The sequence below is a fragment of the Psilocybe cubensis genome, chromosome 8, assembly GCF_017499595.1.
Source record: "Psilocybe cubensis strain MGC-MH-2018 chromosome 8, whole genome shotgun sequence".
Lineage (NCBI taxonomy): Eukaryota > Fungi > Basidiomycota > Agaricomycetes > Agaricales > Agrocybaceae > Psilocybe > Psilocybe cubensis.
The window spans coordinates 430,727-453,538 of record NC_063006.1 but is presented as its reverse complement, the minus strand read 5'-3'; the positions used below and the strand labels follow the sequence as shown (position 1 = coordinate 453,538).

Here is a 22,812-nt window from a genome sequence, read left to right as displayed (position 1 = left end):
ATGGTAAAAGCGCAAGACTGAAAAGCAAAAAGACCCAAACCTTGTCCAACGTCATGTGACTTTGATCGCGTCGCGTCGCGTCACGCCTTCCGGCCAAATCAGTCCCAGCACTTCGCTTTGGCAGGCCTAAAGTTACTCAATGTCCTGGCCGGCCAAAAAAAAAAAAAAAATCGGATGGTGCCACTGTTTGCTCGAATATGCTAAACGAGATGTTGAGATCCGTACATCATTCACAAGGTAGGTGGCCACTGTCGTCATTGTGTTTATATCTTTGGACAGACGATGGCCTAGCGTTACTTGAGTGACACATTGCAATGCTAGTAAACCTCCAGAATGATGACAGGCAATGGCGGTGAAATGACCGCCGTGGCCTTCAAAGTCAAAATATTGGAGTATACCCCTGGCCTATAGTATCAATCTTTAGTCTTTCTGGCGTATCATATTAGATCGTTCAACCGTCAGACCTTAGACAGATGACGCCATAGTTAAACGTACAGGAGACATTATTCTGCGCCGCAGCGAGTGCCCACAACCCCGCAGTTTGACATACATTTGGTTCATGTCCTTTCATTGTAGAGTACCCACTGTGTAATGGCCTTGAATATTAGGAGCAATGACGCCAACGGTCATTACAATTCGTTACATTCGACGGAATAAGGCGCCGACGGTGCTCAGTAAACAAGGCTGACGACATGCCTTCCCATTGCTGCCGTCGCAAAGTAAGAACGCACGTGAGGTTCAAGTTCGGCTTTTGGCGACCATTGCTGCGACGGCCAAGCATCGGCTGCGTGTCTCTGGGAATGCTGTGCTCTCGGACGTTCTAGACAATTCGTTTATAGACTCATGCCACCTTTGTCATGCTCGAGGCTATGGGTACGCAGCTGATTGATAGCTTGCTTTCGGATTAGAAGAGCATTAATATTACAAGGACGTTCTCACTATGTCGAAGGTTGGAAGTATTGATTTGCAAGGTCTGGGCTAACAGACTACACTGGGCCTAGATATCTAAATTCATTGCGATAGGTACCAGACCATGGTTGGTTGAAAGATACACATTTGAATTGAAGAATGAGCGATAAGTATATCGCACCGTCTCATGAGTTTGTTCAATACTAAGGAATGAAGGGTTCGGGGAGAAAGATTAGATTGTGACCTAGGCGAGGAGGAGCAAAAACGGTATCGGATATGCTTACGCCATGCCGAGCCGAGGTTTTGCAAGAGTGATGGAAGATGACAAATATGTTTCCACACGTTTCTAGAGCCGTCTCCGCAATCCCAGCAAGCGCTTCGATGTTCGGGCTGATGTCGTGGATCAGCTTAGCGTTCCTGTCAAGGCCTACGTGTACTAATGAGCTGTGCTTCGGCCAATACCCGTGCTTCCACAATAATGACACAACACCCGTCTCAAGTCGAGTCATGTTTGCTATATAATCTCCATATCCGTCCCATGTCGATCCCCCATCCTCTACCGGATTAAACGCGTCTGCACTCCCAACAGCCAACAACCTCTTTGAGCTTGAAGACAATGTCGTCGCCCATCTCTATCCCTCGCTCTTCAGCCTCTTCATCCTCTTCAGGATCCGAGTCGGGGTCTTACACAACATCCTCACCCGCGTCGTCATATATTTCCTCTTCCCCATCAAAGGGATTGTATGTGCCAGTGCATAAGCGCTCGCCGTCACCAGGGTCTCCAACTTCCACATTAGGTTCGTCAATTCCCCCACTTGCACAGGCGCTCAACGGCTTACATTATCTTACCCCTACAGCCCCATTGCCTGCTACAACCACCCCTCACCCACGCGTCTACTCTCTCCAGTTCCTCCTGTCACTTCGACCAAACGCTGAGGACGGGATGAAGGAGAAGATCCGCGCCGGACCCGCCCCCGAGCTCCTCATGAACAGGCGCATGAGAAAGAACCTCGAGTTTGCGGAGCACCAGCATCGCCGTGTATCACCCACCCGTTCCCCTGCTCCAGCTCCAGCTCCAGCTGCTGCTGCTCCCACACCAACACCCACCCTACCACCCGCGCAGAGGATGCCCCACTCGCCCCGCCTCGCACCCCGAAGAAACAGGTTCGGCCCTCGGGCATCTGAGCGCCGCAAGCAGGTCCTCCAGTCAAGTTTGGACAGCTGGAGACACGACACGGCATTGCACCTCCCCGCGACCCCGCGTCTCGTCCTATAGGCCACGGCAAACACCAATTCGACTCTCAACTTATCCCAATCACGACTCATCATTGTAATTTGTATTCGACCTTATACCCATGAAAACCCACATTGAACGGCTTGTATCTTATATTATTATTAGTTACACTACTCATCATTTAAATCATCGCAATCACATACATACATAGATCATGCATTACATTCGTAACAAGCAATAAAACAACAATCACAATTCATTTGCGTGAATTTGAGCAAGAAATGACAATAGAAGAGCGACGAACACAAGGTGGAACTCCTTGGTATTAATGCTTAAGTTTACAATGGTCGATGGCATTCGAAACGAAATGATTGAATCGATATCAATAACACTGCAAAGCCTAGTTCATAGGATTAGTTGAGAGAAAGTCTAGGATATCTGAGTTGAAAAGGCGGACAACATGATTGTATTGTCACCTTTCTGAAAGATAAAAGACGACCGTTAGGGAATAGTAAAAGCATCGGATATTCGAAGATTGAAAATGACTGTCATCGTGGATAGTTTGTCACCGTGGATGATGAGAGCGCGGATGAGGTTCGGAGCATCAGTATCAAGCCAGCGGACGTGGATAATTCTTCATGAAATCAAAGTGAGGCAGCACCGGGTAGAGCTTGGGAGCTGGACATCAATTATTCCAAGACCTTGAAATCACATTAACAAAGCTAAAACAGTGATCACTTTTTCAAAACTGACGTGAAGATCGCCTACGAACGTATATATATGATAATAAGTGCCAACCGACCGCCGCATTGTCTCTTGGAGTGAGAAATAGTCACAGACGTTCAAGCACTCCAACCGGCACCATACACTAAAAACTGAATTCTTGCAGAGTCCAAGGAACGAGGCTAATGGTAGAGTAACGTCTAAAGCCCCGGCGCCTATATGTTAGCGGCTCTATACGTACAAAGTTTACAAAGTTTTTGGCCTTTGGATCCACTGAATTTAACACATTGGCTTTCCTTCGTTTGACATGACAATTATTCATTGAAAAAGAAAGTGTCGCATTCAGATTTCAAATTGATAGAGAGGTGACTCTTCACGAATAATGAGGAGTCTCGACTGCACTGGAAAGAGTGACGATTATTTGATTGTTCTCTTTAAGTCGAGCTAGCGGCCCTTGAACCAGCTCCTCCAGAACCTTTTGGCATCTACCATCCAAATCTTCTCGATTGGGACTGCCGAGATCGCTTGGCGTGTCCGGTTCGTCGCTTCTATCCTGAAATGTCAGGTCAAGGGACAGTTCCAACGACCTTCCTGCTGAGATCCTGAGGATCTGGGAGGCTAAAGGGCCCCAGTCGGATTCCAACAAATGTTCTGGGGTAGTGGTGCAGGTGAATCCAACATATAACCGAAGGCAGAGATTTTTTAGACTCTGGAACTCGTCGGGAATAGTGTTTAGAGTGCTGCAGATATCAATAAGGCTATCTTCAACCTTGATCCGGAAAAAAATAGGGAATTCGAGGCTATGCAGGTTTGGCAAATCGCGAAGGGAAACGGATGCTTGAAACTGCGGATCTCCTACGCAAAGTCAGTTAATATTCGGATTGAGATGAGGGGGACTCACTTTGCCATTCATCAACTACGAAACGCAGCTCCTCAAGAGCTCCTCGTGATGCATCAATTACCTCTTGTTCGAAAAGTAGATTTCGCAACGTGTCAGTGTAAATTTTGAGGCTGCGTAAATTCGAAAAATCGACAAGAGAAGAGCTTCCGCTTTGTCCCTTTGGAAGAAGTTCTGATAGTGCCATGCCTGCGCTGTTGTAGTCCAGTTTTCTGATCGATGGGCGAGTGATTGTTCCTCCAGGATACTTAGCATCCAAGCTACAGAATATCATGACGAGTTCCTCCAATTGAGTGCACTCAGTCACCAACTGAGTAGGGGCGTCGACTAGGCATTCAAGGTGAAGCGATTTGACAGTGGGCGCAATGTACGGGCGGAAGAAACGCTGGATGAAGATATCAGGCATACTAAGTATTTCCTGATGTGGTCCTCCCTCCAACCGCAGCTTTTTCACATTGCGTAACAGCCCCATTACTTCCACAAAATAGCTATCCTCGTACGTCCATGATGCTTCTCCCCGTGGAAGACATAGATGCAGTTCTTGCACGTAATCTGCAATTACTGGACGGGCGTGCAAGATGGCGTGCAGGTCGCGTATCCTCTGCTCGCGTTTTCCGGGATCCAGATCAAATGGGAGTTTTATCTTCGAATACAAGTGTTGCAGACAGCGGGGTAAAAATACTCTAGAAGCCAGAGCGCAGCTTGAGAGGAGTTCCCATCGGTACGGCCAGTAATCCACCGTCTCACCGACAGCGGAGTCAACTATCACATCGAAAAGATCGTCCGATAAAAGTAGGAGAGGCGTTTTTCCCATCTTGGTTGGAGACAAGAGCAAGCAGTGAACAAGAATTTCAATGGTTCAATTGATCATCGATTCTATCAAATGGAGCACTCTGAGATGCGAAGATGCGACAGCGCCCATGGTCGGTCGCCTAAATTTGATCATCACTAAATCTTACAACTCCGCCGTACTCCGCCGCATAACCCAGATACAACTTGAGGTTCCCTCACTTCGTTGTCGTTCTTTTTAGGTTGCAATTGAGATTAACATATAGAAACAACAAAAGGGTTCTTTATAGGTACGCAATCTCACGGCAGAGATTTCTATGGAACGGGGGTTGTATATTGTATTCTTGCAGCGTGGCCGTTCCCGAAACCTGTCGAAAGGGGCTCCAATGTGTCGGAAACGTGACTTTGATTGTTACCACTTGATAAATTAAGAAAAAGATATTGATTTCTCCCTGATATCCGAAAAATCGAATCGCTTCTTTCTCTTTTCTAACTGCGATGGTCTGTTTGAATTTTCTTGACTCTTGACCGTCTGTAAGCTTTAATACGGCTCTTGGTCAGCCAAGTGATTGGGTTTTGATGTGAGTTCTCATGTGATTGCCGCACATCCGGAAATCGGGTATGTTAAACACCGAGGCCGGTTGTATGTCAGCATGCTGTTGTCAACTGGTCTGTGACGTTCTACTGCCACCCTATTTTTGAACCTGCCTATCACAATCCTTTACCAGAGCCATTTAAACACTCTTAAAGCACACGCAGCACTTAGCTCTTGCTCCCTGTTTCTTTACATATCTCAGCGTCCTCGGTACCTCTACTGAACCCCAGACTGGCAACGATGTCAACATCAGAACTTGTGTACACCCCAATCGAGGAAATCGCGAAAGTACGTGTATTATTGTTGTTCGTCGTGATTTTATCCATTTTTCCCTCGTATGATTCTTTGAAAGATGGAATCAAAAACTCAATCACAATGTAGTTTTAAATAAATTAGTCGTGCAGAAGAACCGCTGTATGACGATTTCGCAGTGCAGGACACGCTCTCTGTATTGTTTCACAAACTCTACTTTTTAATATGCCATTAGACTTCATTCCCATTTCAACCAACAATATGCATCCAGTTCATACTAATTTTAATGTATTTTCCCTTGTAGATTCGCGACAACCTCCGAGCAGGATTCGCGTCTGGAAAGCTGAAATCGAATGAATACAGAAAATATCAGATTACTCAACTCATTTACTTGGTCAAGGACAACATGGTTAGATTCGAGGAAGCGCTATCCAAAGATTTGGGGAGACCCGCCTTGGAGGCTCGAATGTGCGTAACCCTATTTTGATGCACAGATTGGGCTTTCATTCATTCTTCATTCAGGATGGACATTATTCCTACCATCAGCGAGGCTGTCACCCAATTGAAGAATGTGGACAAATGGACGAAGCCAACCAGACCACCCTTCAGTTTTAATTTTTTCGCTATGCGACCTTTGATCAGGAAAGAACCCAAAGGAACTGTTCTTATAATCAGTCCCTTCAATTATCCTGTTTGGTTGACTCTGGCACCAGTCGTAAGCGCCGCCTCATCCGCTCAACTTTCGTCCTTTTGACATGTTTGTGGCGCAACTAGGCTGGTGCCCTGGCGGCTGGAAACTCTGTCTGCCTCAAGCCCTCGGAATCAACCCCCGCTACCAGTGCATTAATGACTGAACTTGTTGCCAAGTACTTGGACACGGATCTAGTCAGCTTTGTTAATGGAGCCATCCCAGAGACCACGAGAGTAAGCCTATGTCACCAATTTGATCATGCATGGTAACAACAACTGTTCGGGATATATTTAGCTCCTTGAGCTGCAATGGGACCATAGTACGTCTATCTCGTCAATCTCCATTGACTCATTCTGATAGTTATTTTATCAGTTCTGTACACGGGTACATAATAACTTTCTCCTCGAGATGCCTTGTGTTCCTGAATGTTTGATATAAGATTGGGCTCATCAGAAACCAGCACCCTTACGTAATCAATGGGCTTGGCGCCAAGAGCGGCCAAAATCCAGCTCGAAAAAAAAATCAAAAGTTATGTTGACGGAAAATGGTTTCAGACAAAAAGTTTAAAAAAAAAAAATTCATAAATGTGCATATACAATCCTTACTACTAGCCTTTATGCCCACAATAATAGAATTACACCTCAGAGGTCAAATTGTAGTCTCTGGAAGTCCATAATGAGTCTGAGAGGTATTACTTAGGCGTGACTTATTGTCACGTGTGGTCACGTGTACCATTATATAAGCGGCCAAAAGAACATTGTCAAATTTTCGAAAATCTCCCAAACTCGAGAAAACACCATTTCTGACGTGTTAGACTAAAAAAAAAGGAAAAAAATTAAAATCTTTATAACTTCTTGAGATCAAAATTTTTTTGAAAAAAAAAACCACAGATGTGTTCAAAGAAGCATAACCTACATATCTGTGGTTCAAAAATGTAGAATAGTGTGAGTGCAGAAGGGTTGAAAAGGTTCGGAGGTAAGCCAACTTTTGCTTACCTAAGGGGGTGCTGGTTCCTGATGAGCCCAATCTTAGGTAACGGAAGAGTCGCCAAGATTGTGGCAACCGCCGCAGCTAAGCACCTCACTCCCGTCACGCTCGAGCTCGGAGGTTCGAAATTTTTATTTTCATAACGAATCTCATACTCAAAGTATTTCACAGGGAAATCTCCAGTGATCATTGACCCCAAATGTGACCTCAAGACAGCCGCTAAACGGATCATGTGGGGAAAAGTTGTCAACGCGGGACAGACGTGTGTGGCTCCCGATTACATTCTCGTACCAAGAGAATTCCAGGAAACATTCGTTGACGCCCTCAAGGAAGTGTATGTGTGGATAAATTTTAAACTTTCCTCTCCGTCGCTTATGTCGTTATAAACCAGATACGAAGAATTCTACCCTGACCCCGCAAAACGTGCTGCTGTTCCTGGATCCTACAGTCGGATCATTACTCCTCAGGCTACAGAGCGTATCTCGGGACTATTAGAGAAAACTCAGGGCAAAATCGCCTTCGGTGGTGAAATCAACAAAGACTCCAAGTATATCGCGCCCACTGTTGTAACGGACGTCAAAGCCGATGATTCATTGATGAGCGAGTAAGCAGTTCTCATTCTCCAAATTTCATACAATTGAGTTCTGACCGTTATCGTTAATCAGGGAAATATTTGGCCCAGTTCTCCCTATAGTTCCTGTCGACAGCATCGAAGATGCTATTAAGTTCGTGAATGAACGGTTCGTGTTTTATCCCTGACATATTTGTCATTATCTCTGATTGAGCGTTTAGCGACTATCCTTTGGCATTATACATTTTCTCCCAAGACAACGAACTTAAAACTAAAGGTACCGTATCGTTTGTTTGTTGTCCTTTCTTATGACCAATCGATTTATATTTATTTCAGTCTTCAACAAAACTCAAAGTGGAGCCGTCATTGCCAATGAAACCCTTATCCATCCTGGTGCCGACGGATTGCCATTCGGCGGTGTTGGTCCGAGTGGATGTATGTGTCGCCAGACCAGTCATAGCGATCCATTATAACTTACTTATTATTAACAGACGGCATGCACACTGGAAAGTATACCTTCGATATGTTCACTCATTTCCGTGCATCGATGGATTCCCCAAGCTGGTCTGTTTATGCTTTAGAATTCTGCCAGCAAAATGATTGACTTGTAACCTGTAGGATTGATTACATCCTAAAGTTCCGCTTTCCTCCTTACAACGTACGTATACCTTTTCCGCGTATAGTAGCATATTAACAATCTGCTTCCTTAGACTTCCAAGGAGAATGCCGTGTTCAGGTTGATGAACTCTCTCCCATCTCGTCCGACTGGGCCACCGTCAACCAAGGGCACTGGAAAATGGTGGGGCAAATGGTTCATTCTGGCATTAGCCATGGCCGTTGCTGGTGGACTAACGTCGCGGTCGAAGATGACCGCTGCTTAATTACACAGAATTAACAGATCCTCCTTCAGTCAGTTCGCCTCCGGCCTTTATTCTCTCACTAAATAGCAAAGGACCTTCTGCACCTACAATGCTGGATTTATCACCAATTTTCCCTCTGTAATTTTTTTGGACGACTAACAATAAATTGTGTACGTATTAACCGTTGTGCTAATGAACATGCAATAGTAAAACGATTCACATGCTCTTATTTGGAGAAAAAAGTAGAGAAAACCTTATCCCAGTATGTCGGGTGAAACGGAGAGCTTGTGCATTGGAATGGGAGTCGTAATAGTGTTGGTTTTGATTTGAGTTCAATAGCACAACAAATGTCAAGTTTCAGAAGTATTCTGATAGCCAAAACGTCTATAGCTTCCCTTGACTCCGTGTGTCGCTTCATTACAAACCCCGATCGGAATTTCCCAAGGTATGATAATCCTTGTGAGAGATAATTATAACCATAGGAACTTAGTTGTAACTGTGTTGGGCTCGCCCACAGCTTCGAGATCATGCTTCTACGCTGTCGTTCCCAGGAGACCGACACATCCTGTTCAGTGATAATTTACTCCATCACTCGCTTGTTGAACTATGTAATCACTTAACTTACCGATCAATGCAATCTCTCTTGACCCTCTGCTAATTCCAGTGGATAAATGTACTTCAACACTTCTGCAAGGCTACCATTGAAAATTCTCTTCTCGTCATTTCGTTCAAGATTTTTGGAACTCTGACGCATCTTACTCCATTTGTATTTGTTGTTAGTAGAATCGGAATAATTCCTGACTTTTACGAAATCTGGATTCTAATATGTAGTCAATAACTAGATAGGTAAAACTTAAAGTCGCCCAGAGTCCAGACTCGCCTTTCTACATGACATATCATGGATGGTGGGGAGCGCTTACACACCGCTACTAAATTATCTTTCTCTTTACATAACTTATCTGTATGATATCCTGGTCGCGGAGCGTCGCCTTATTAAGCTATTTCGTCACTTCACTTTTTATTTTTTTGATAGTACTTTTAAAGGTGATCCATCTATCTGAGAGGCAAGTCCTGTAAATCCTCAATGCAAGTCAAATTTTCGAATAATACGTAGGCTTAACGTCGACCTTCGACCTCTCCTTCATTCGATCCACGTGGAAGTAACTGGAAGGATCCGACAAGGTTTTAAACACGACAGAGAGGGGTACATGATCTCAATACGTTAGAGTCATTTCATACCAGTATGACACGTTACATTGACAGTTCATTTGTTCCTTGACGCTCGTTCTCATAACTCCTGACGGATAGTTTGAAGTATTTTTATACGCTTCAATCGAATCTTTACTTCATGTCGGAGTAACACAGCGCCTGAGGTGACTAGAATTTAAAGGTCTCGATTACTGATCGGCATGTGTACTCCAAAATTAGCGTTGTCTACGTTCAATGGGCCCGAGCGAATTGTTGGTCAACTGTTTGACAATTAGGAGGTCATCTCCTAGATTCTAGGTTTACAGTATATCTGCTTTGGTATTTGAAAAAGTTCATTCTTGCAGTCAAGGAAGGCTGCACATGTTGGAACCGTACCAAGTGGGTCTAATTAAAATCCATGGACCTACCTTTGAGCTTAAATTTGCCACGTGAAGGCGCTAGTGCAGGGTTTGATCATGATGCGCCGCCATATAACCGCTGTGAAAGACTTTTATAACTTATAATTATCCCATACTCCGTTGATCCTGAGATGATCAAACTATCAATACAATTTCTGAATCTTAATAAGAATCGGCCCGTGCACTTTCACTCTCTCACAGTTATTCAGGTCTCATCCCTCTTTCACTACCTCTTTATCACATTGCGACCAATAGAATTTCATCCTGTGTTGTAGATATGTGACTAACAGCTGCAACGAGTCGTAATTCAAGTTCCAGATGTCGGACGAAAGAGATTATGTCATTGCGTAAAGCGTTATTCAATGATGTGGTCGTTCTCTCCAATATTTACTAGACCGTTGCCATTCAATTGGCTGACGACCCTGCCGAGCCAGGTAGTTCTGTGACAATATTACGACCGTAAGAACCTTATTCACTAGGAACGCAACAACGAACCCTCCCTTGCCCCTCAGCCTTAAGCTTTTGGATTATACTTAAAGGGCACAACTAGGCACCACGCTTCCATATCACTTGCTCTCAACCGTCTTTCTCTATGTTATCTCTACTACAGAACATTAGCACGAGAATCCAGCATGAGCAGCGTGCCATTGATGCACGTAACTATTCTTCGTGTACGTCGTTGGCATTATCGGAATGATCATAGCTATTGATCTCAGCTAGAACTTTTAGTCGCAGCTCTCGCTGTTCTTGTGTTAGATCACGTCTTGTCGTGTAGGTCGGAATACAAGTATATCTGGCAGTAAGTAATCAGTCAGCAACCCTTTCGTCTCTAATCATTTTCACAGGGCCAAATTCCGACTTCCTCAATTTCTTTATCTAATCTCACGGTATTGGGCGCTTAGCCTTCAAATGTGAGTACAATATTTGCCTCGTTTTCTATACATAACTGATATATGATTAGTATGCATTATACATTTGTTCAGAAATATCTTATTCACGGGCCCGTATCGTCCAGTTTGTGTAAAATTTGGTTTTCACTTCTGGGTTCGGGATGCATTATGATGGGTGTTTGTATGAACTTGATCTTACTTCTACGATGTAAGCATGACGGCGAAGATAATAGGTATAGAATACTGAATCTTTGACGTTTACAGTATACGCTTTATATATGAAGGATTCAAAAATACTTGCTTTGGCCCTTCCGCTTATAGGTCAACACGTCGTCGCCCTGGTTGTCGTGGGCCGTGCGGTGTTCAAAGATGACGCCTTTAGCGACACTTGCGATCTTTATCACACCCCAATAGAAGCTCTACCACTAGGGTCAGTATATTTATAACGACCAACATTTGTTTGATCTCTTTGTGCTTAAACCTATTCCCCAGCATTTTAACCATTGTGTCCCAGGCGGCAGTTTGGTTAGCAGCTTTTAAGAAACGTAAAATTGCACAAGCAGCGGTGCTATCGTTAGTAGTGAGAGAAAGTCACTGGACCCTAGCAGTATTTGGAGGTACTGCACTTTCATGCTGTTTGGGCACTACTTACTGATTCTACTACTGTATAGTTTTGGCAGCAATCATGATTCCATATTCCTTTGCCACCCAATCAGTCAATCCATTCATTATATTTGTGTATGCCATCTTTTTGATGTATTTAAGCGTCTCACGCTAACAAATCGCTTTGACAGATGGCCGACAACGTTCATCTCTATGACTGTGAGTCCAACATTGTTTTCATCACATAGCTTTTGTTGCAATCCTTGAGAAGAAATACTAAAATATCCATTGCATAATCAGTCTTGTAGACTTGTACTCAGTATGCACAAGCTCAAATATTCAAGCGCTCGAAGGGAGTCGGTCACAGAGTTTATCTTTTCAACCATCATCAACTCAACAGAGAGCTCCTTTCATTCGACGCTCGCCTCCCGTAGATCATTGCCTATTTCTACTCTTGCTACAGCCCCCACAGAAAGCGCTTATGAGCTTTCTTCCTGGGATAATTCCAGCCAACATAATTAATTATCGTGACTTCGGCTCAATACACTCCTTGCTTAACATTTATTGCCATTAGTTATATATCATATTTATTGATTTCCATCCTTCCATCGCTCCGTCACAATACCTCTGATTGTCTCAACGCAACATAGAAATAAATATACGTCGAACACCTTACATCATGAACTTCTAGTGTTGCGTTCGCACGAATTTCGATTAATCATCAAGGAGCCAAGCCTTGTAGAAGCAAAGGCTAAAGTGGTTAACAAGGTATGTACATAATCAATGCCTTTTGTTCTGAGAGCTTGGGCGCTTAGCAGGACTCATCGCGCGAGGGCCGCGTGGCGGCGAAGTCGGCCTCTTTAAAGGGGCGTGGGGATGGGCACCCTGACGCGACTGACTCCGAGATCCTGGCGTCGTAGTAGGGTGATTGTGTTGAGAAGCAGCGTGCGCATGCGCGGCCGGGTGATTGTTATGTTGATGCGCGGCATGCGCGTCAGTCTCATGAGGAAGAGGAGGCAAAGGCTTCTCGCGAACAACGCCTTTGTTTCTCGAGTTCTGCGCGTGCTTTCCAGCCTCCAAGATGTGGCTGTTCTGATGCGCACCATGGGAGACTTGGCTGTATAGTCTGAGACGAGCGTCCGGAGATAGTCGCTCTGCCTTCGCTTTTTCATGGCGAATTTTGGCAAGGCCACTATGAACCGGTATTTTGGAAGGAGGGTGGGACCCTGATTTGTGGACATGAGATCCAGGACTATGCTTGTGATGCTCGGAAGGTGTTTTCGGCATGCCAAGCGGCTTAGAGGTGTACGGGTTGATGACAGGGTGTTTCTTGTCCGACAGTTTCTTAGTTGATATCGGGATCATAGAGCCTCCATGTTTGACTAGCTTGGAGGGTATTCCGTGGTTGTCGACCATTGGGTGCTTCCGTTTCTTGTCCTTGTCCATTGGCGCAAGAAGTCCGTATGTCGACAGATGCCCGAGAACCTTGTACGCGTCAGAATTGTGGTGCATGACATGGGATGCCTTCGCTTTGAGTGTGTTATAATCCGATTGCTTGACATCTGGAAAAGACAATACTTAAGTGTCAGTTATCGTGGAAGATATGCATGTGCACATACAGCCTGAAAGCGTAATAGGACGGTGATCCTGCGATTTCGATGCTTTGTGGGCCGCCTCCAGTCTCTTCTTCTCGCCTGAAGAAATGGCACGAATTTTGCTATGATCACGGTCATTCGTAAAATGGTCGTGCGTATTAAACAACGAATGAGCAGACTCGTGGATAAGCGTTCCAGCTCGTTCACGGTCTGTCTTCGCGGTGTAGTACTTGTGGTCGAAGTGAAGATGACCATCAGGCCGCGTGGTCTTTGCGTTGGCGCCGCCCAGGTCGTGCCGCACGGTCTCGACCTTGACAGTGGAGGACTTAAGCAAGCCTACGTTCTTCTTGATTTCCTGGATGTTGTATTTTTTACCAAAGGCCTTAGTGAGGATAAGATGGTTGTATGGCTTGTGGTGGTTCTCAACTACATGATGCATTCGGTCGATCTGATGGTTTGCTGGTTATAAGAGAATATAGTGTGAGTTCTTTTTCGAGGAAATCGTTAAATAGTCGAGAAATGAAAATACCATCATGTGTGGCCTGGTGCAAAGCAGCGATGTCCTTGTCCGTTTCGTGCGTCTGTCCATGCCTCGAAGGATCAATTATGTCGTAGTTCAATGGGGCAGCGTAAGCAGCTAGCGGAAATATACCAGGTCACAATTAATATCATTTATCGAGGTGCATCCCAGATACTAAACTTACATAGCAAGGTGTTCAAAAAGAACAACAACGACAGAACCAGCCCAGCGTGTATGTGCATTTGATTTTTCATCGTGATCTAACCCAGAGATTCGATGGAGAGAGAAGCCGACCAGCAGCTATAATAAAAAAGAGCCGAGTTGAGCAGGTTGAAGTTTCATCAGTGACGCGAATAGAAGAAGAGACAGACCTTGATGTTAAGACGGACTCGTTCTTGAGGGGGCGACCTGCGACACCGGAAAGACAGCACTTCAACACACCCAGCTTCTTATATCCGTTTCATTAGGCACGCGTATCTAGGCTACTCCAGAGATTGTAATATAACAATACATCTTGCGGAAACGCCAAAGCGCCGATGCAAACTATAGCACACATGGTCTCGGTGATAGACCTTGGGAGGTTCTAATTTATTAGCCACTCCACTGGTAAATCCTTCACGGATCATTTGTTCGGGGGTGGCTTGATAAGAACTTTATTTTCCCATTGGCGACGATAACCGGAGGGACCTACCGCAACACAGTTTAGATGGAAGGAATTGCAATTAGTAGGGGAGGTTAACTCACAATTTAAAAAACTCATTAAAGTTGGGACAATATTTGGTGTTGAAGTGAAAAAAAGAATGAAAACGAACCTGCCAAATGCTCTGGTTGGGAATCATACTGGACCCGTGACTAAATGTGTCAACAAATATATGGATTACTGTGTCTATGAGTGGTGGTAGTAGCAAAGCACATTATACTGAAAACAGGAAGTATTGATGTTATTCGTAGTAAGTAGATGGTCACAATGTTGGCGGTGTACTTTTGGGAGGTGAAGTGTTTAGAGGTCGATGAAGTTCTTGACCTTACCCAACCACTTGACGTATTCTTGCTGCTCTTTGTGGGCGGCATATTCAGGGATGAAGGTAGCCAGAGATTCGTTGATACCACGCTCCTGGAGATACTTCTCAAACTCGTCTTGCACGCCAACATCGAGGGTCTCGAACTGTTGCCGTCAGTTACATGGATATGACTGAAATAGTCAAACATTTACCTGAGGACCAATATAGAGGCCACGACGGTTCCAGTCAGCCTCCGCGGTAAGCTCGGTACCCAGTTTGGCATCATCATAGAATGAGATGTTCTCAACGGTCATATGGGTGTCCTCACAAATCAGGTCGACGTTCATAGCTCCAGGACCGTTGTTCTACAATTTACATGTTGGTAAATTAGGAAAACCAACTTAAACGACCTGCATACCTTAGTGATGGATAGAGACACCCGAATGGCGGGAATGGGTGTTTGGTCCTCCTCACTCTCACCTTCCATATCAAAGTTCTCTTCTGGAGCAATGTCTGCGATGGAGAACATTAGGCGGAGGCTGCAGCGAATTAGAAAAGATAAGTAGCAATATATAAGGTAGTTACATACTTCTCATCACCGAACTTTCGGAACATAGTCACTTCGTCATTGCCACGGACATCGTCAATCTGGAACAGTTTATTAATTGGGGTGCAAAGTGATACCCGTCTGCGTTGGACTCACCGACCAAACACCCTGCTCGAGGAAAGATTTCAAGAACTCGGGGGTGACGTCTGCCTGCTCTGCAAGGGCCTCTTGTTCGTACTTGAGCTCTTCCTGTAGCTTTTGCGAAAGAGCAAGGTCGGCTGGTTGAAACAAAACCCGAGTCAGCGATCGTGTCGTGTCTCAATGACGCGAGCCCATGCTGAGAGTGACCCAACATCCTGAGCTGTGCAATTATCTGTTCATACTCACACGAGCCACTTCCAAGGCGTCCAGAGGTAGCTGAAAAAGCTCTAGCTCCCGCCACTTTGGCCACGGTCATCTTCGACATTGGGCGAACCATTGTAGACACCATTGAAACGCGCATTCCGGCAGCGAGCCTGGCAGGGCCAACGCGGGTGACGTTGCGGAGAGCGGCGATGGCAGACATTACAGTGAGTTTGTGATGGATTGAACAAGGACTTGAGGTGGAGGTGCGGAGCAAAAGTTGGAACGAATTTTTTGGAATGTGTTGGCGGTATTTGGCGTCAGGACCGGAACCAAATTTCCCGATTAGGCTATAGAACGGCACATGGTCACTGGTCAAACGGAGATCAAAAAATCAGGCTCCGTCATTTATTCCCACCCGCACACACCAAGAAAAAATGACTGCAACTGTTTGCCCAAATTCCGTCTCACTCCTTTTCCCCAACTTCTACACTTATTTTTCATATTTTCTTTATCTGAAAGCATTCTTACGCCATGGATGTCGACATGAAAAACAAGGACGACAATGATGATAAGGGAATCATTCCCCCAACGAATGGAGGCAATGGGCGCGATTATGACCGTGACAAGGATAGGGATTTGCGAGACCGCGACTACGACCGCGACAGGGATAGGAGAGATCGCAGCGACAAGGACAGGGACAGGGATCGTGATCGTGGCGACAGACGCGACTCCGGTAAGCATCCAAAAAACTCAACATTGATGTCGTATCAACCCCGATGTAGGGCGTCCACGTCCCAGAGTCGGTGACCATTGGGAACCCGAGAGACGTTCAAGCGATGTATGTGTTTTTGCATTCTAAACTACTGCATGGCTTCTGAACTCCATCAAGCGCCGTAGGCGTTCGAGGACTCGCTCCCGCTCTCGCTCCAGAAGGCGTTCGGCGTCTCCACGTCGTCGTCGCCGCTCCCGCACTCGTTCTCGCACCCGTTCTAGGTCCAGGAGCAGGTCCCGCAGCCGAGACCGAAAAACGAATGACACGTTTTCTCGGTCGCTCGGCGGGCCCATGAATGCTGACCATGAGGAAGCTGTCGAATTCGCCAAAATCAGCAAGAGAGAAAATCGAGTCTACGTCGGCAATTTAAGTTACGACGTCAAGTATCGTGACCTAATGGAATTCATGAGGGGAGGTGGGTGGGGGAATTTTAGCCTTTTTGATATTATATGGTTTGGTGCCGGTGTATCCCGTTGTTGTGGATTTTTGAAGCAGGCCTCTCCGATGAACTGGTGCTCGAGAGATTGGGGAGGATGAGTGTTGCTGCGGATCGAGCGCCTTTTTTGAACCTTTTTCTGGAATGGTAGAGCTGTTGAAGAGGATATTGATGGGAGTTTTTGGTTGGCAGCTGGTGAGGTTCTCTTCGCCGAAGTTCTCGTTACTCCAACAGGGGTTTCAAAAGGATGCGGGTGAGCTTAACGCTTTCTGTGACGAATTCTACTCTTAGCTAACACATCTTTAAAGCATCGTCGAATTCGCATCGTCTGAAGACGCTCAACGTGCCATCCGCGAATTGTCTGAACAACCAATGCTAGGTCGTCCTGTATTCATTCGTGAAGTACGTTTTACACTAGTACGTATGTGACATGCTTTCTAATAATTTTTAGGACCGTGAGAACGAAGCCAGGTTTGGTGCTACTCCAGTGCCAGGTAAAATTGGTATGGCTATGGCTGGACAAGGTTTGAATGCGGCACCTCCACCGCGCCCACCCTCGCACAATTATTTTGGTACCCATTCTAATCCTGGGAACCAACTGTACGTTGGTAACGTGAGTTATATTGATACACAAATTTACAAAATGTTGTATACTTAATCCTCGTCAATGGTGTAGCTGCCTTACCAAGCCGGCTGGCAAGATCTCAAAGATCTTTTCCGGTCTGCTGGTAACATCATCCGCGCTGATATTAACATTGGCGCAGACGGAAGGCCCAAAGGATCTGGTACCGTGGTGTTCGAAACACCAAAAGATGCTCAACAAGCTATCAGTAGGTCCTTTGGCGACACCGTATCCGTTTGACTTATTTTCTCGGCAGGTATGTATCACGGCTTCGACTGGTACGGTCGCACACTTGAAGTCAGAGAAGTATGTCACGTCCTGTCTTATCACGCAATTTTACCCAATTTTGACAATCTTTTGACAGGACCGATATGCTGGTCTTTCTGGCTCCGGTTTCCGAGGCGGCTTGCGCGGTGGGCCTCGTGGCCTCGGACGCGGACTGCGCGGTGGTGGATTGCGAGGAGGATTCCGCGGTGGATTTTCACAGGCAGGTGGTGGCCGCGATTTCTCTGATCAGGATCTGTATGCCGACTATCCTGGCCCTGATCAGCAGGGTGCTTCAGGTGGCAGCGGGGGATTGCGCATGAACAGCTATGGTGGAGGATCCGGCTATGGCGGCGCGGGTAATTTCAGTGAAGGCGACCCAAGTCAGCAGATCATGGTTCGCAACGTAAGTCATTCTACTCCACCATTTGCGGAAATTGGTTTCTGAAAAAAGGTTTTTGATAATCAGTTGCCCTGGTCTACTGCAAATGAGGACTTGGTCGAGTTGTTCGAAACCACTGGTCAGGTCGAGCTGGCTGAAATCTTATTTGACGGCACTCGTTCCAAAGGCTGTGGTGTCGTCCAGTTCGCACAAACAGCGGAGGCTGAAACGGCTATCGGTAAGTCACCTGTTAACTGTTTAGCAATGTCTCCTCATCATATCTTCCCTCTGTAGCTAAATTCCAACAATATATGTATGGCGGCCGCCCACTGGGTATGTTGCTAAAAGTGTTGATTGTTTGTGGCACTATATTGACGACGTTCATCCATGCTTTTCTTACCCTTACACAGACGTCCGTTTCAATGATCGTTGGCATACCTTCACTCCATCTGCCGCTAAGGGTGGTCAAATCGCCCCCATGCAGTCCGATGGAATGTAATTTTTCAAATATTTCCATTACTCTGAAATTATGCTTTTTCGAATTATTCAATCTGAGCGTTTGAACTTTGATTTTCTTGTAATGTTGATGACAGACTCTTCGATTCCTTTCCATCTTGTCTGTCTGCCTTTTGGATTTTTTATCGTTGTGTTTCTGATTATGTATGTGAACACCATCCGTGCAAACGAGTGAAGCGGGTCCATTTTTGTGATGCGTGGTGCGTGGCTAAGTGCCAGCTAGTCATCCTATAGTCAACCTGATTTGTCTTCGCGTTTAGAAATTGTAGCAATGAATGGACCAAAACAATATTTTCTTGCAATGTGATTGGACAATAAGATTACATTTATATACTCTTGGTGCACAGGGTAGGCGCTCATGAAGAATTGAAGTTTACAGATTCGGTTTGATTGATCGATTGTTCCCTTTGGCTGGAAGTCGGCAGACATGGACCTGACACATGCCACGGTCGTTTTCACTCAAAGCTAACTACTGAGGCGGCTAGCTTTGGAATGTGTCCAAATTTTACTCCTCCTTTGTGACACAGCATTTGTTTGTCGTTCTAATTCAAGAGGTCTAGACTCTGTGCATAAAACGGATTTGCTATTCGGATGCACAGTAATCCTGGGAGGTGGAGCAGTCAGCCGGAATTTGGAAAGATTAATCGATTTCACACCATGGCTCCTTCCCCCATCTCGAAACTATCGCAAGAGCTTATCGACAGGATCATCGACGCCCTGGTCGAGCCCAGCGAAGTGAACTTGGCAAGCTTAAACTCAAGCCCAAGCCACAATAGCGCCCTCTTTAGCTCTTCGTTAATCTGTCGTTCATTTCGTGCTCGCTCGCAGAAACTTTTATATTCTCATGTTACCATTGACGTTCACCGTGTAGACTCGTTTTACAGATTGATCATGGACAGTGGTATCATCGCGGGTTATGTTGAAGACCTCGAGTTACTGCTGACCCACAATGACTACAAATGGTTGTGGGAGGATCAGCGCTTCATGAGAATCATGAATGCGCTAGCGCTCCCGAGATCAGCGTTACGGACACTGTCTCTCAGGACCAGGCATGTGATTCAAAATATTGAGGATGGTCGCGCAATGGTCCAGAAATTCATCAAACCGTTCATTGGGCCAAAAATCACGTCTCTTCAAATATATGGACTGTCGAGCATCCCAGTGGAAGTAGTTTCCAGCTGCGTTAATCTTACCCATCTCGTGTTATCGTGGACGGGAGTTGACACAAGCTTTCTGGCTTCACCGGAAGTCGAGATACTTTCCCGTCCGGTGAAACTGCGCCGCTTGACATATAATCATTCGCCTAATGCCCTCACGATGTTACTGGGTTGGAACGGAACCAGACCATGCCTCGATATTTCGCAACTCACAATCCTAACTATCGGTATAGAGGCATTCAACAACCTGAGCTTCGAGCAAAGGATTATTGATGCAACCGGTAACACTTTGCGAGAACTTCATATCACCGATCTGGAGTGCCATGAAAGTGAGTGCATACGTTGTCTCATCTCAACATGATAGATCTACCGATGCTGATTTGTGTGCGATTTTTTTCTATTACCTTCTGGTAAGTAAATTACACCGCCGACAGATTTGTTAACTTGCGTGGTTGTTCGCATTTACGCGTGCTCGAGCTGGACGTCAACTTTGGCCGGAGTGTGTTACTTGAAGATGACATGGACGATCTGGATAACATTTGTCGCATCCTATCGAACATACCCAATCCAAACCAGCTCCACGACTTTCGCTTCACAGTCCATGTGGGCTACTGGGTAAACCAGGAGCCGGAAGCCATATTAGAGGCGGACTGGGACAGATTCTCCGAGCAAATTCGAAGATGTCTAGCAAGGAAATCCGTGTTATCGTTGCACATGGATTATTTGCCGAGCGATGATTCAATGGCGGAAGGAAATACAAGCGACCACGAAGATAGAAGGAGCACTTCCTATAAAGTTCGCTGTGCAGAGGCGATGGGAAAGTTGGTTAGAGAGAAATTCAGCGGATTCAGCACTGCGGAGGCTCTTATCTCCATTTTGACGACTTACAGCATTTCCTCGTTTTATTCCTAGACTTGCCATTAGTGTTTTAAATTCAAGGGTATTTTTGAGGCGGCTAAGGACCCGTGTTTAGCTCATTTACAGAAGAAATAGTACAGTAGGAACATACTTGTAATAATCAATCATCACTTGGGCGTGGAGATGGAGGGGATTGTGGTTCTTTAGAACGGTCTACGATGACTATGGCAGTCAGTAGCGACGATACGGTCAACATGACAGCGCTAGTCACTAGCACCGTTCTCCTCGCCGAAGAAACTCCGGTCAACAACGAGACAGCCACGAAAATATTCAACGGAACCCGGAACAGTGAAGATAACTGTGAGAATCCTTGTGGTAAACAAGTTAGTCTGGACAAAAAAAGCCTTGTTACTCACCGTAGCACGATGTTCATTTGAAATTAGAGCCCCGCGAAGTGTGCCTTGGACTGGATAATACATTCCAACGCATACTTCGTATAAACAGAATGCCCAGAACCTAGTGTGTTCGCTGAAGAATATGGTGCTAGTTAGAAACGCCAGAGCACTGACTGCACAGACGATGCTGCTGAGTTGGGCGTGCAGTGTGACAGATGAGGGCTTCGGGTCGGAGAGTTGTTGATGACGCGTAACGATCAACGTGTATAGAAGGGAGCCGAGCATCATCGATATCATGAAAGAGGAGAATATGTAGCCTAAAGGCAATTGAGGGTCTGATGAACTTTCCTGGAGAGATGGGACCCATAGAAAGACGAAGAGGTACATAGACCCCTCAAAACATGTTTGGGCGAGGCCTAGGACGAGTAGTACAGGGTCTATTCTTTCATAATGAGCTTGAATGAATCTCATAACTCAAATACAAGCTAACCTTGACGGACGATGGTGCATGCCTGCCCAAGGCGCCTCATTTGCCAAACATCCTTATTTGGGAGCCCTCCACCGCCACCATAGTTCTCTGTCCATAGCACCCGAATAAGAACCCAGGATAACAAAAGCAGAGACGCGCTGGCCATGTAAGGAGATGCGAAATTGCTCGTCATTAAAACTAGTTGGTTGCTTAAGATTCCAGCACCGGCTGCGACAAACCCATTCAGAAGCGTTGCACGCCCTAGGATAGTCGAGAGATCGGCGGGAAGAAGAGATGCAGTTGTCGATTCCGATATCACCCATGATTCAAAGACTGAGAAGAGTATAGAGGTCGATGTGCCACCCAAAATTCTTCCAAGCAGAAGTAAAACGAGGTGAGGCATGGTGATACAGAGGCAGGATAGTGTGTATGTTATACAGAACGCCAGACATAACTTTCTACGTCCACTAGTGAGATTTATTATGAGTATAAAAACACCCTGCGTTTGATTGGTAGGTTTGAGGATGTTTCAGGATGACTTACTGCTGATCTGCCCATACACCGATTAATGGTGCCGCAAGGCCAGCAGATATGAAACCAACCACAAAAAGGGAGGCTACCAGCCTCTCCGAGAGTTGATATTGCTCTCGATACAAAGAATAGAGGTATGGCCCTTGCAACCAATCTGCAGCTAAAGATAGGAGACGTTTGTCAAACGAATGCGCAATTAAAAAAATAGTAATACCCTACTCATAACAATCCCGTACACGGTAAGGTACTTCCAAGCTAACAGAGATGCGGCAGCGAGTCGTCTTTGTACATCATTTCCAGGTGTACCGTCTGAATGCGGTGAATTTGGTGATGTATTCCAAACTTTGCGGGTCGCACGTCTATCCAGAAAAAGAGCAAAGACGCAGATACAGGATAGCACAGAAAGTTGAGTCTGATAAAAGAGTGTGGAACTCATATCGAGGCAAAACACCAAAGAGCTTTGTCCTCCCTCAGTGTGGTTGATGGTTGACAATAACCCTTATCGGCCCTCGGGAGCCCGGTGACTGTGACTGGTCGATCATGCCGTGTTTGTTCCGAGAGTGATCCGGTCATTGTTTGGCTCCGGTCTTGGGATTCAATTCCAGTGATATATCTTGATCTGCAGTGATATCTCTGCCATTTGCACAAAAGACGGCTCGTAATTACATCCATCTTGGAGTCGGACGCGATGCTATGTACCGAGTTGGATGAAAAGGCGTTAGAGGAACTGCAAATTGCCTCATTGAGTGCAAGGGAGTTCCCGAAACTTTTCGCGGGCCGGAGATAACCTCAC

General features: G+C 45.7%; 9 protein-coding genes across 9 annotated transcripts; 5 read left to right on the top strand and 4 right to left on the bottom strand.

Moving 5' to 3' along the window:
* Positions 1 to 1,525: 1,525 nt before the first annotated feature.
* On the top strand, positions 1,526 to 2,185 carry JR316_0008681 (uncharacterized protein; the record flags this gene model as incomplete). The annotated part of the gene is made up of 1 exon (XM_047894394.1): positions 1,526 to 2,185. One exon carries the CDS (start codon positions 1,526 to 1,528, stop codon positions 2,183 to 2,185), a length of 660 nt encoding a protein of 219 aa, XP_047745853.1.
* Positions 2,186 to 3,239: 1,054 nt separating this feature from the next.
* JR316_0008680 (uncharacterized protein) lies at positions 3,240 to 4,578 on the bottom strand (the record flags this gene model as incomplete). The annotated part of the gene is made up of 2 exons (XM_047894393.1): positions 3,240 to 3,721; positions 3,768 to 4,578. The coding sequence occupies 2 exons, from the start codon at positions 4,576 to 4,578 to the stop codon at positions 3,240 to 3,242; spliced, it is 1,293 nt and encodes a 430-aa protein (XP_047745852.1).
* An 810-nt stretch (positions 4,579 to 5,388) lies between these two features.
* On the top strand, positions 5,389 to 8,530 carry JR316_0008679 (Aldehyde dehydrogenase family 3 member A2; the record flags this gene model as incomplete). The annotated part of the gene is made up of 14 exons (XM_047894392.1): positions 5,389 to 5,436; positions 5,705 to 5,868; positions 5,923 to 6,115; positions 6,175 to 6,324; positions 6,386 to 6,410; positions 7,124 to 7,198; positions 7,250 to 7,412; positions 7,470 to 7,682; positions 7,744 to 7,818; positions 7,871 to 7,926; positions 7,986 to 8,084; positions 8,141 to 8,213; positions 8,268 to 8,307; positions 8,360 to 8,530. The coding sequence occupies 14 exons, from the start codon at positions 5,389 to 5,391 to the stop codon at positions 8,528 to 8,530; spliced, it is 1,545 nt and encodes a 514-aa protein (XP_047745851.1).
* Positions 8,531 to 10,708: 2,178 nt separating this feature from the next.
* JR316_0008678 (uncharacterized protein) lies at positions 10,709 to 12,043 on the top strand (the record flags this gene model as incomplete). Its single annotated transcript, XM_047894391.1, has 9 exons — positions 10,709 to 10,787; positions 10,846 to 10,915; positions 10,962 to 11,027; positions 11,078 to 11,214; positions 11,271 to 11,436; positions 11,499 to 11,623; positions 11,678 to 11,744; positions 11,801 to 11,828; positions 11,918 to 12,043. 9 exons carry the CDS (start codon positions 10,709 to 10,711, stop codon positions 12,041 to 12,043), a joined length of 864 nt encoding a protein of 287 aa, XP_047745850.1.
* A 346-nt stretch (positions 12,044 to 12,389) lies between these two features.
* On the bottom strand, positions 12,390 to 13,643 carry JR316_0008677 (uncharacterized protein; the record flags this gene model as incomplete). Its single annotated transcript, XM_047894390.1, has 2 exons — positions 12,390 to 13,171; positions 13,229 to 13,643. 2 exons carry the CDS (start codon positions 13,641 to 13,643, stop codon positions 12,390 to 12,392), a joined length of 1,197 nt encoding a protein of 398 aa, XP_047745849.1.
* Positions 13,644 to 14,724: 1,081 nt separating this feature from the next.
* Positions 14,725 to 15,837, bottom strand: JR316_0008676 (Mitochondrial acidic protein mam33; the record flags this gene model as incomplete). The annotated part of the gene is made up of 6 exons (XM_047894389.1): positions 14,725 to 14,889; positions 14,938 to 15,090; positions 15,144 to 15,264; positions 15,315 to 15,373; positions 15,429 to 15,550; positions 15,660 to 15,837. The coding sequence occupies 6 exons, from the start codon at positions 15,835 to 15,837 to the stop codon at positions 14,725 to 14,727; spliced, it is 798 nt and encodes a 265-aa protein (XP_047745848.1).
* Positions 15,838 to 16,148: 311 nt separating this feature from the next.
* JR316_0008675 (putative RNA-binding protein) lies at positions 16,149 to 18,592 on the top strand (the record flags this gene model as incomplete). Its single annotated transcript, XM_047894388.1, has 12 exons — positions 16,149 to 16,350; positions 16,400 to 16,455; positions 16,507 to 16,804; positions 17,018 to 17,078; positions 17,134 to 17,227; positions 17,277 to 17,438; positions 17,502 to 17,655; positions 17,704 to 17,753; positions 17,812 to 18,117; positions 18,181 to 18,331; positions 18,388 to 18,426; positions 18,504 to 18,592. 12 exons carry the CDS (start codon positions 16,149 to 16,151, stop codon positions 18,590 to 18,592), a joined length of 1,662 nt encoding a protein of 553 aa, XP_047745847.1.
* A 674-nt stretch (positions 18,593 to 19,266) lies between these two features.
* On the top strand, positions 19,267 to 20,678 carry JR316_0008674 (uncharacterized protein; the record flags this gene model as incomplete). Its single annotated transcript, XM_047894387.1, has 2 exons — positions 19,267 to 20,095; positions 20,182 to 20,678. 2 exons carry the CDS (start codon positions 19,267 to 19,269, stop codon positions 20,676 to 20,678), a joined length of 1,326 nt encoding a protein of 441 aa, XP_047745846.1.
* A 106-nt stretch (positions 20,679 to 20,784) lies between these two features.
* Positions 20,785 to 22,455, bottom strand: JR316_0008673 (Molybdate-anion transporter; the record flags this gene model as incomplete). Its single annotated transcript, XM_047894386.1, has 5 exons — positions 20,785 to 20,982; positions 21,041 to 21,456; positions 21,510 to 21,955; positions 22,032 to 22,179; positions 22,239 to 22,455. The coding sequence occupies 5 exons, from the start codon at positions 22,453 to 22,455 to the stop codon at positions 20,785 to 20,787; spliced, it is 1,425 nt and encodes a 474-aa protein (XP_047745845.1).
* Positions 22,456 to 22,812: the final 357 nt, after the last annotated feature.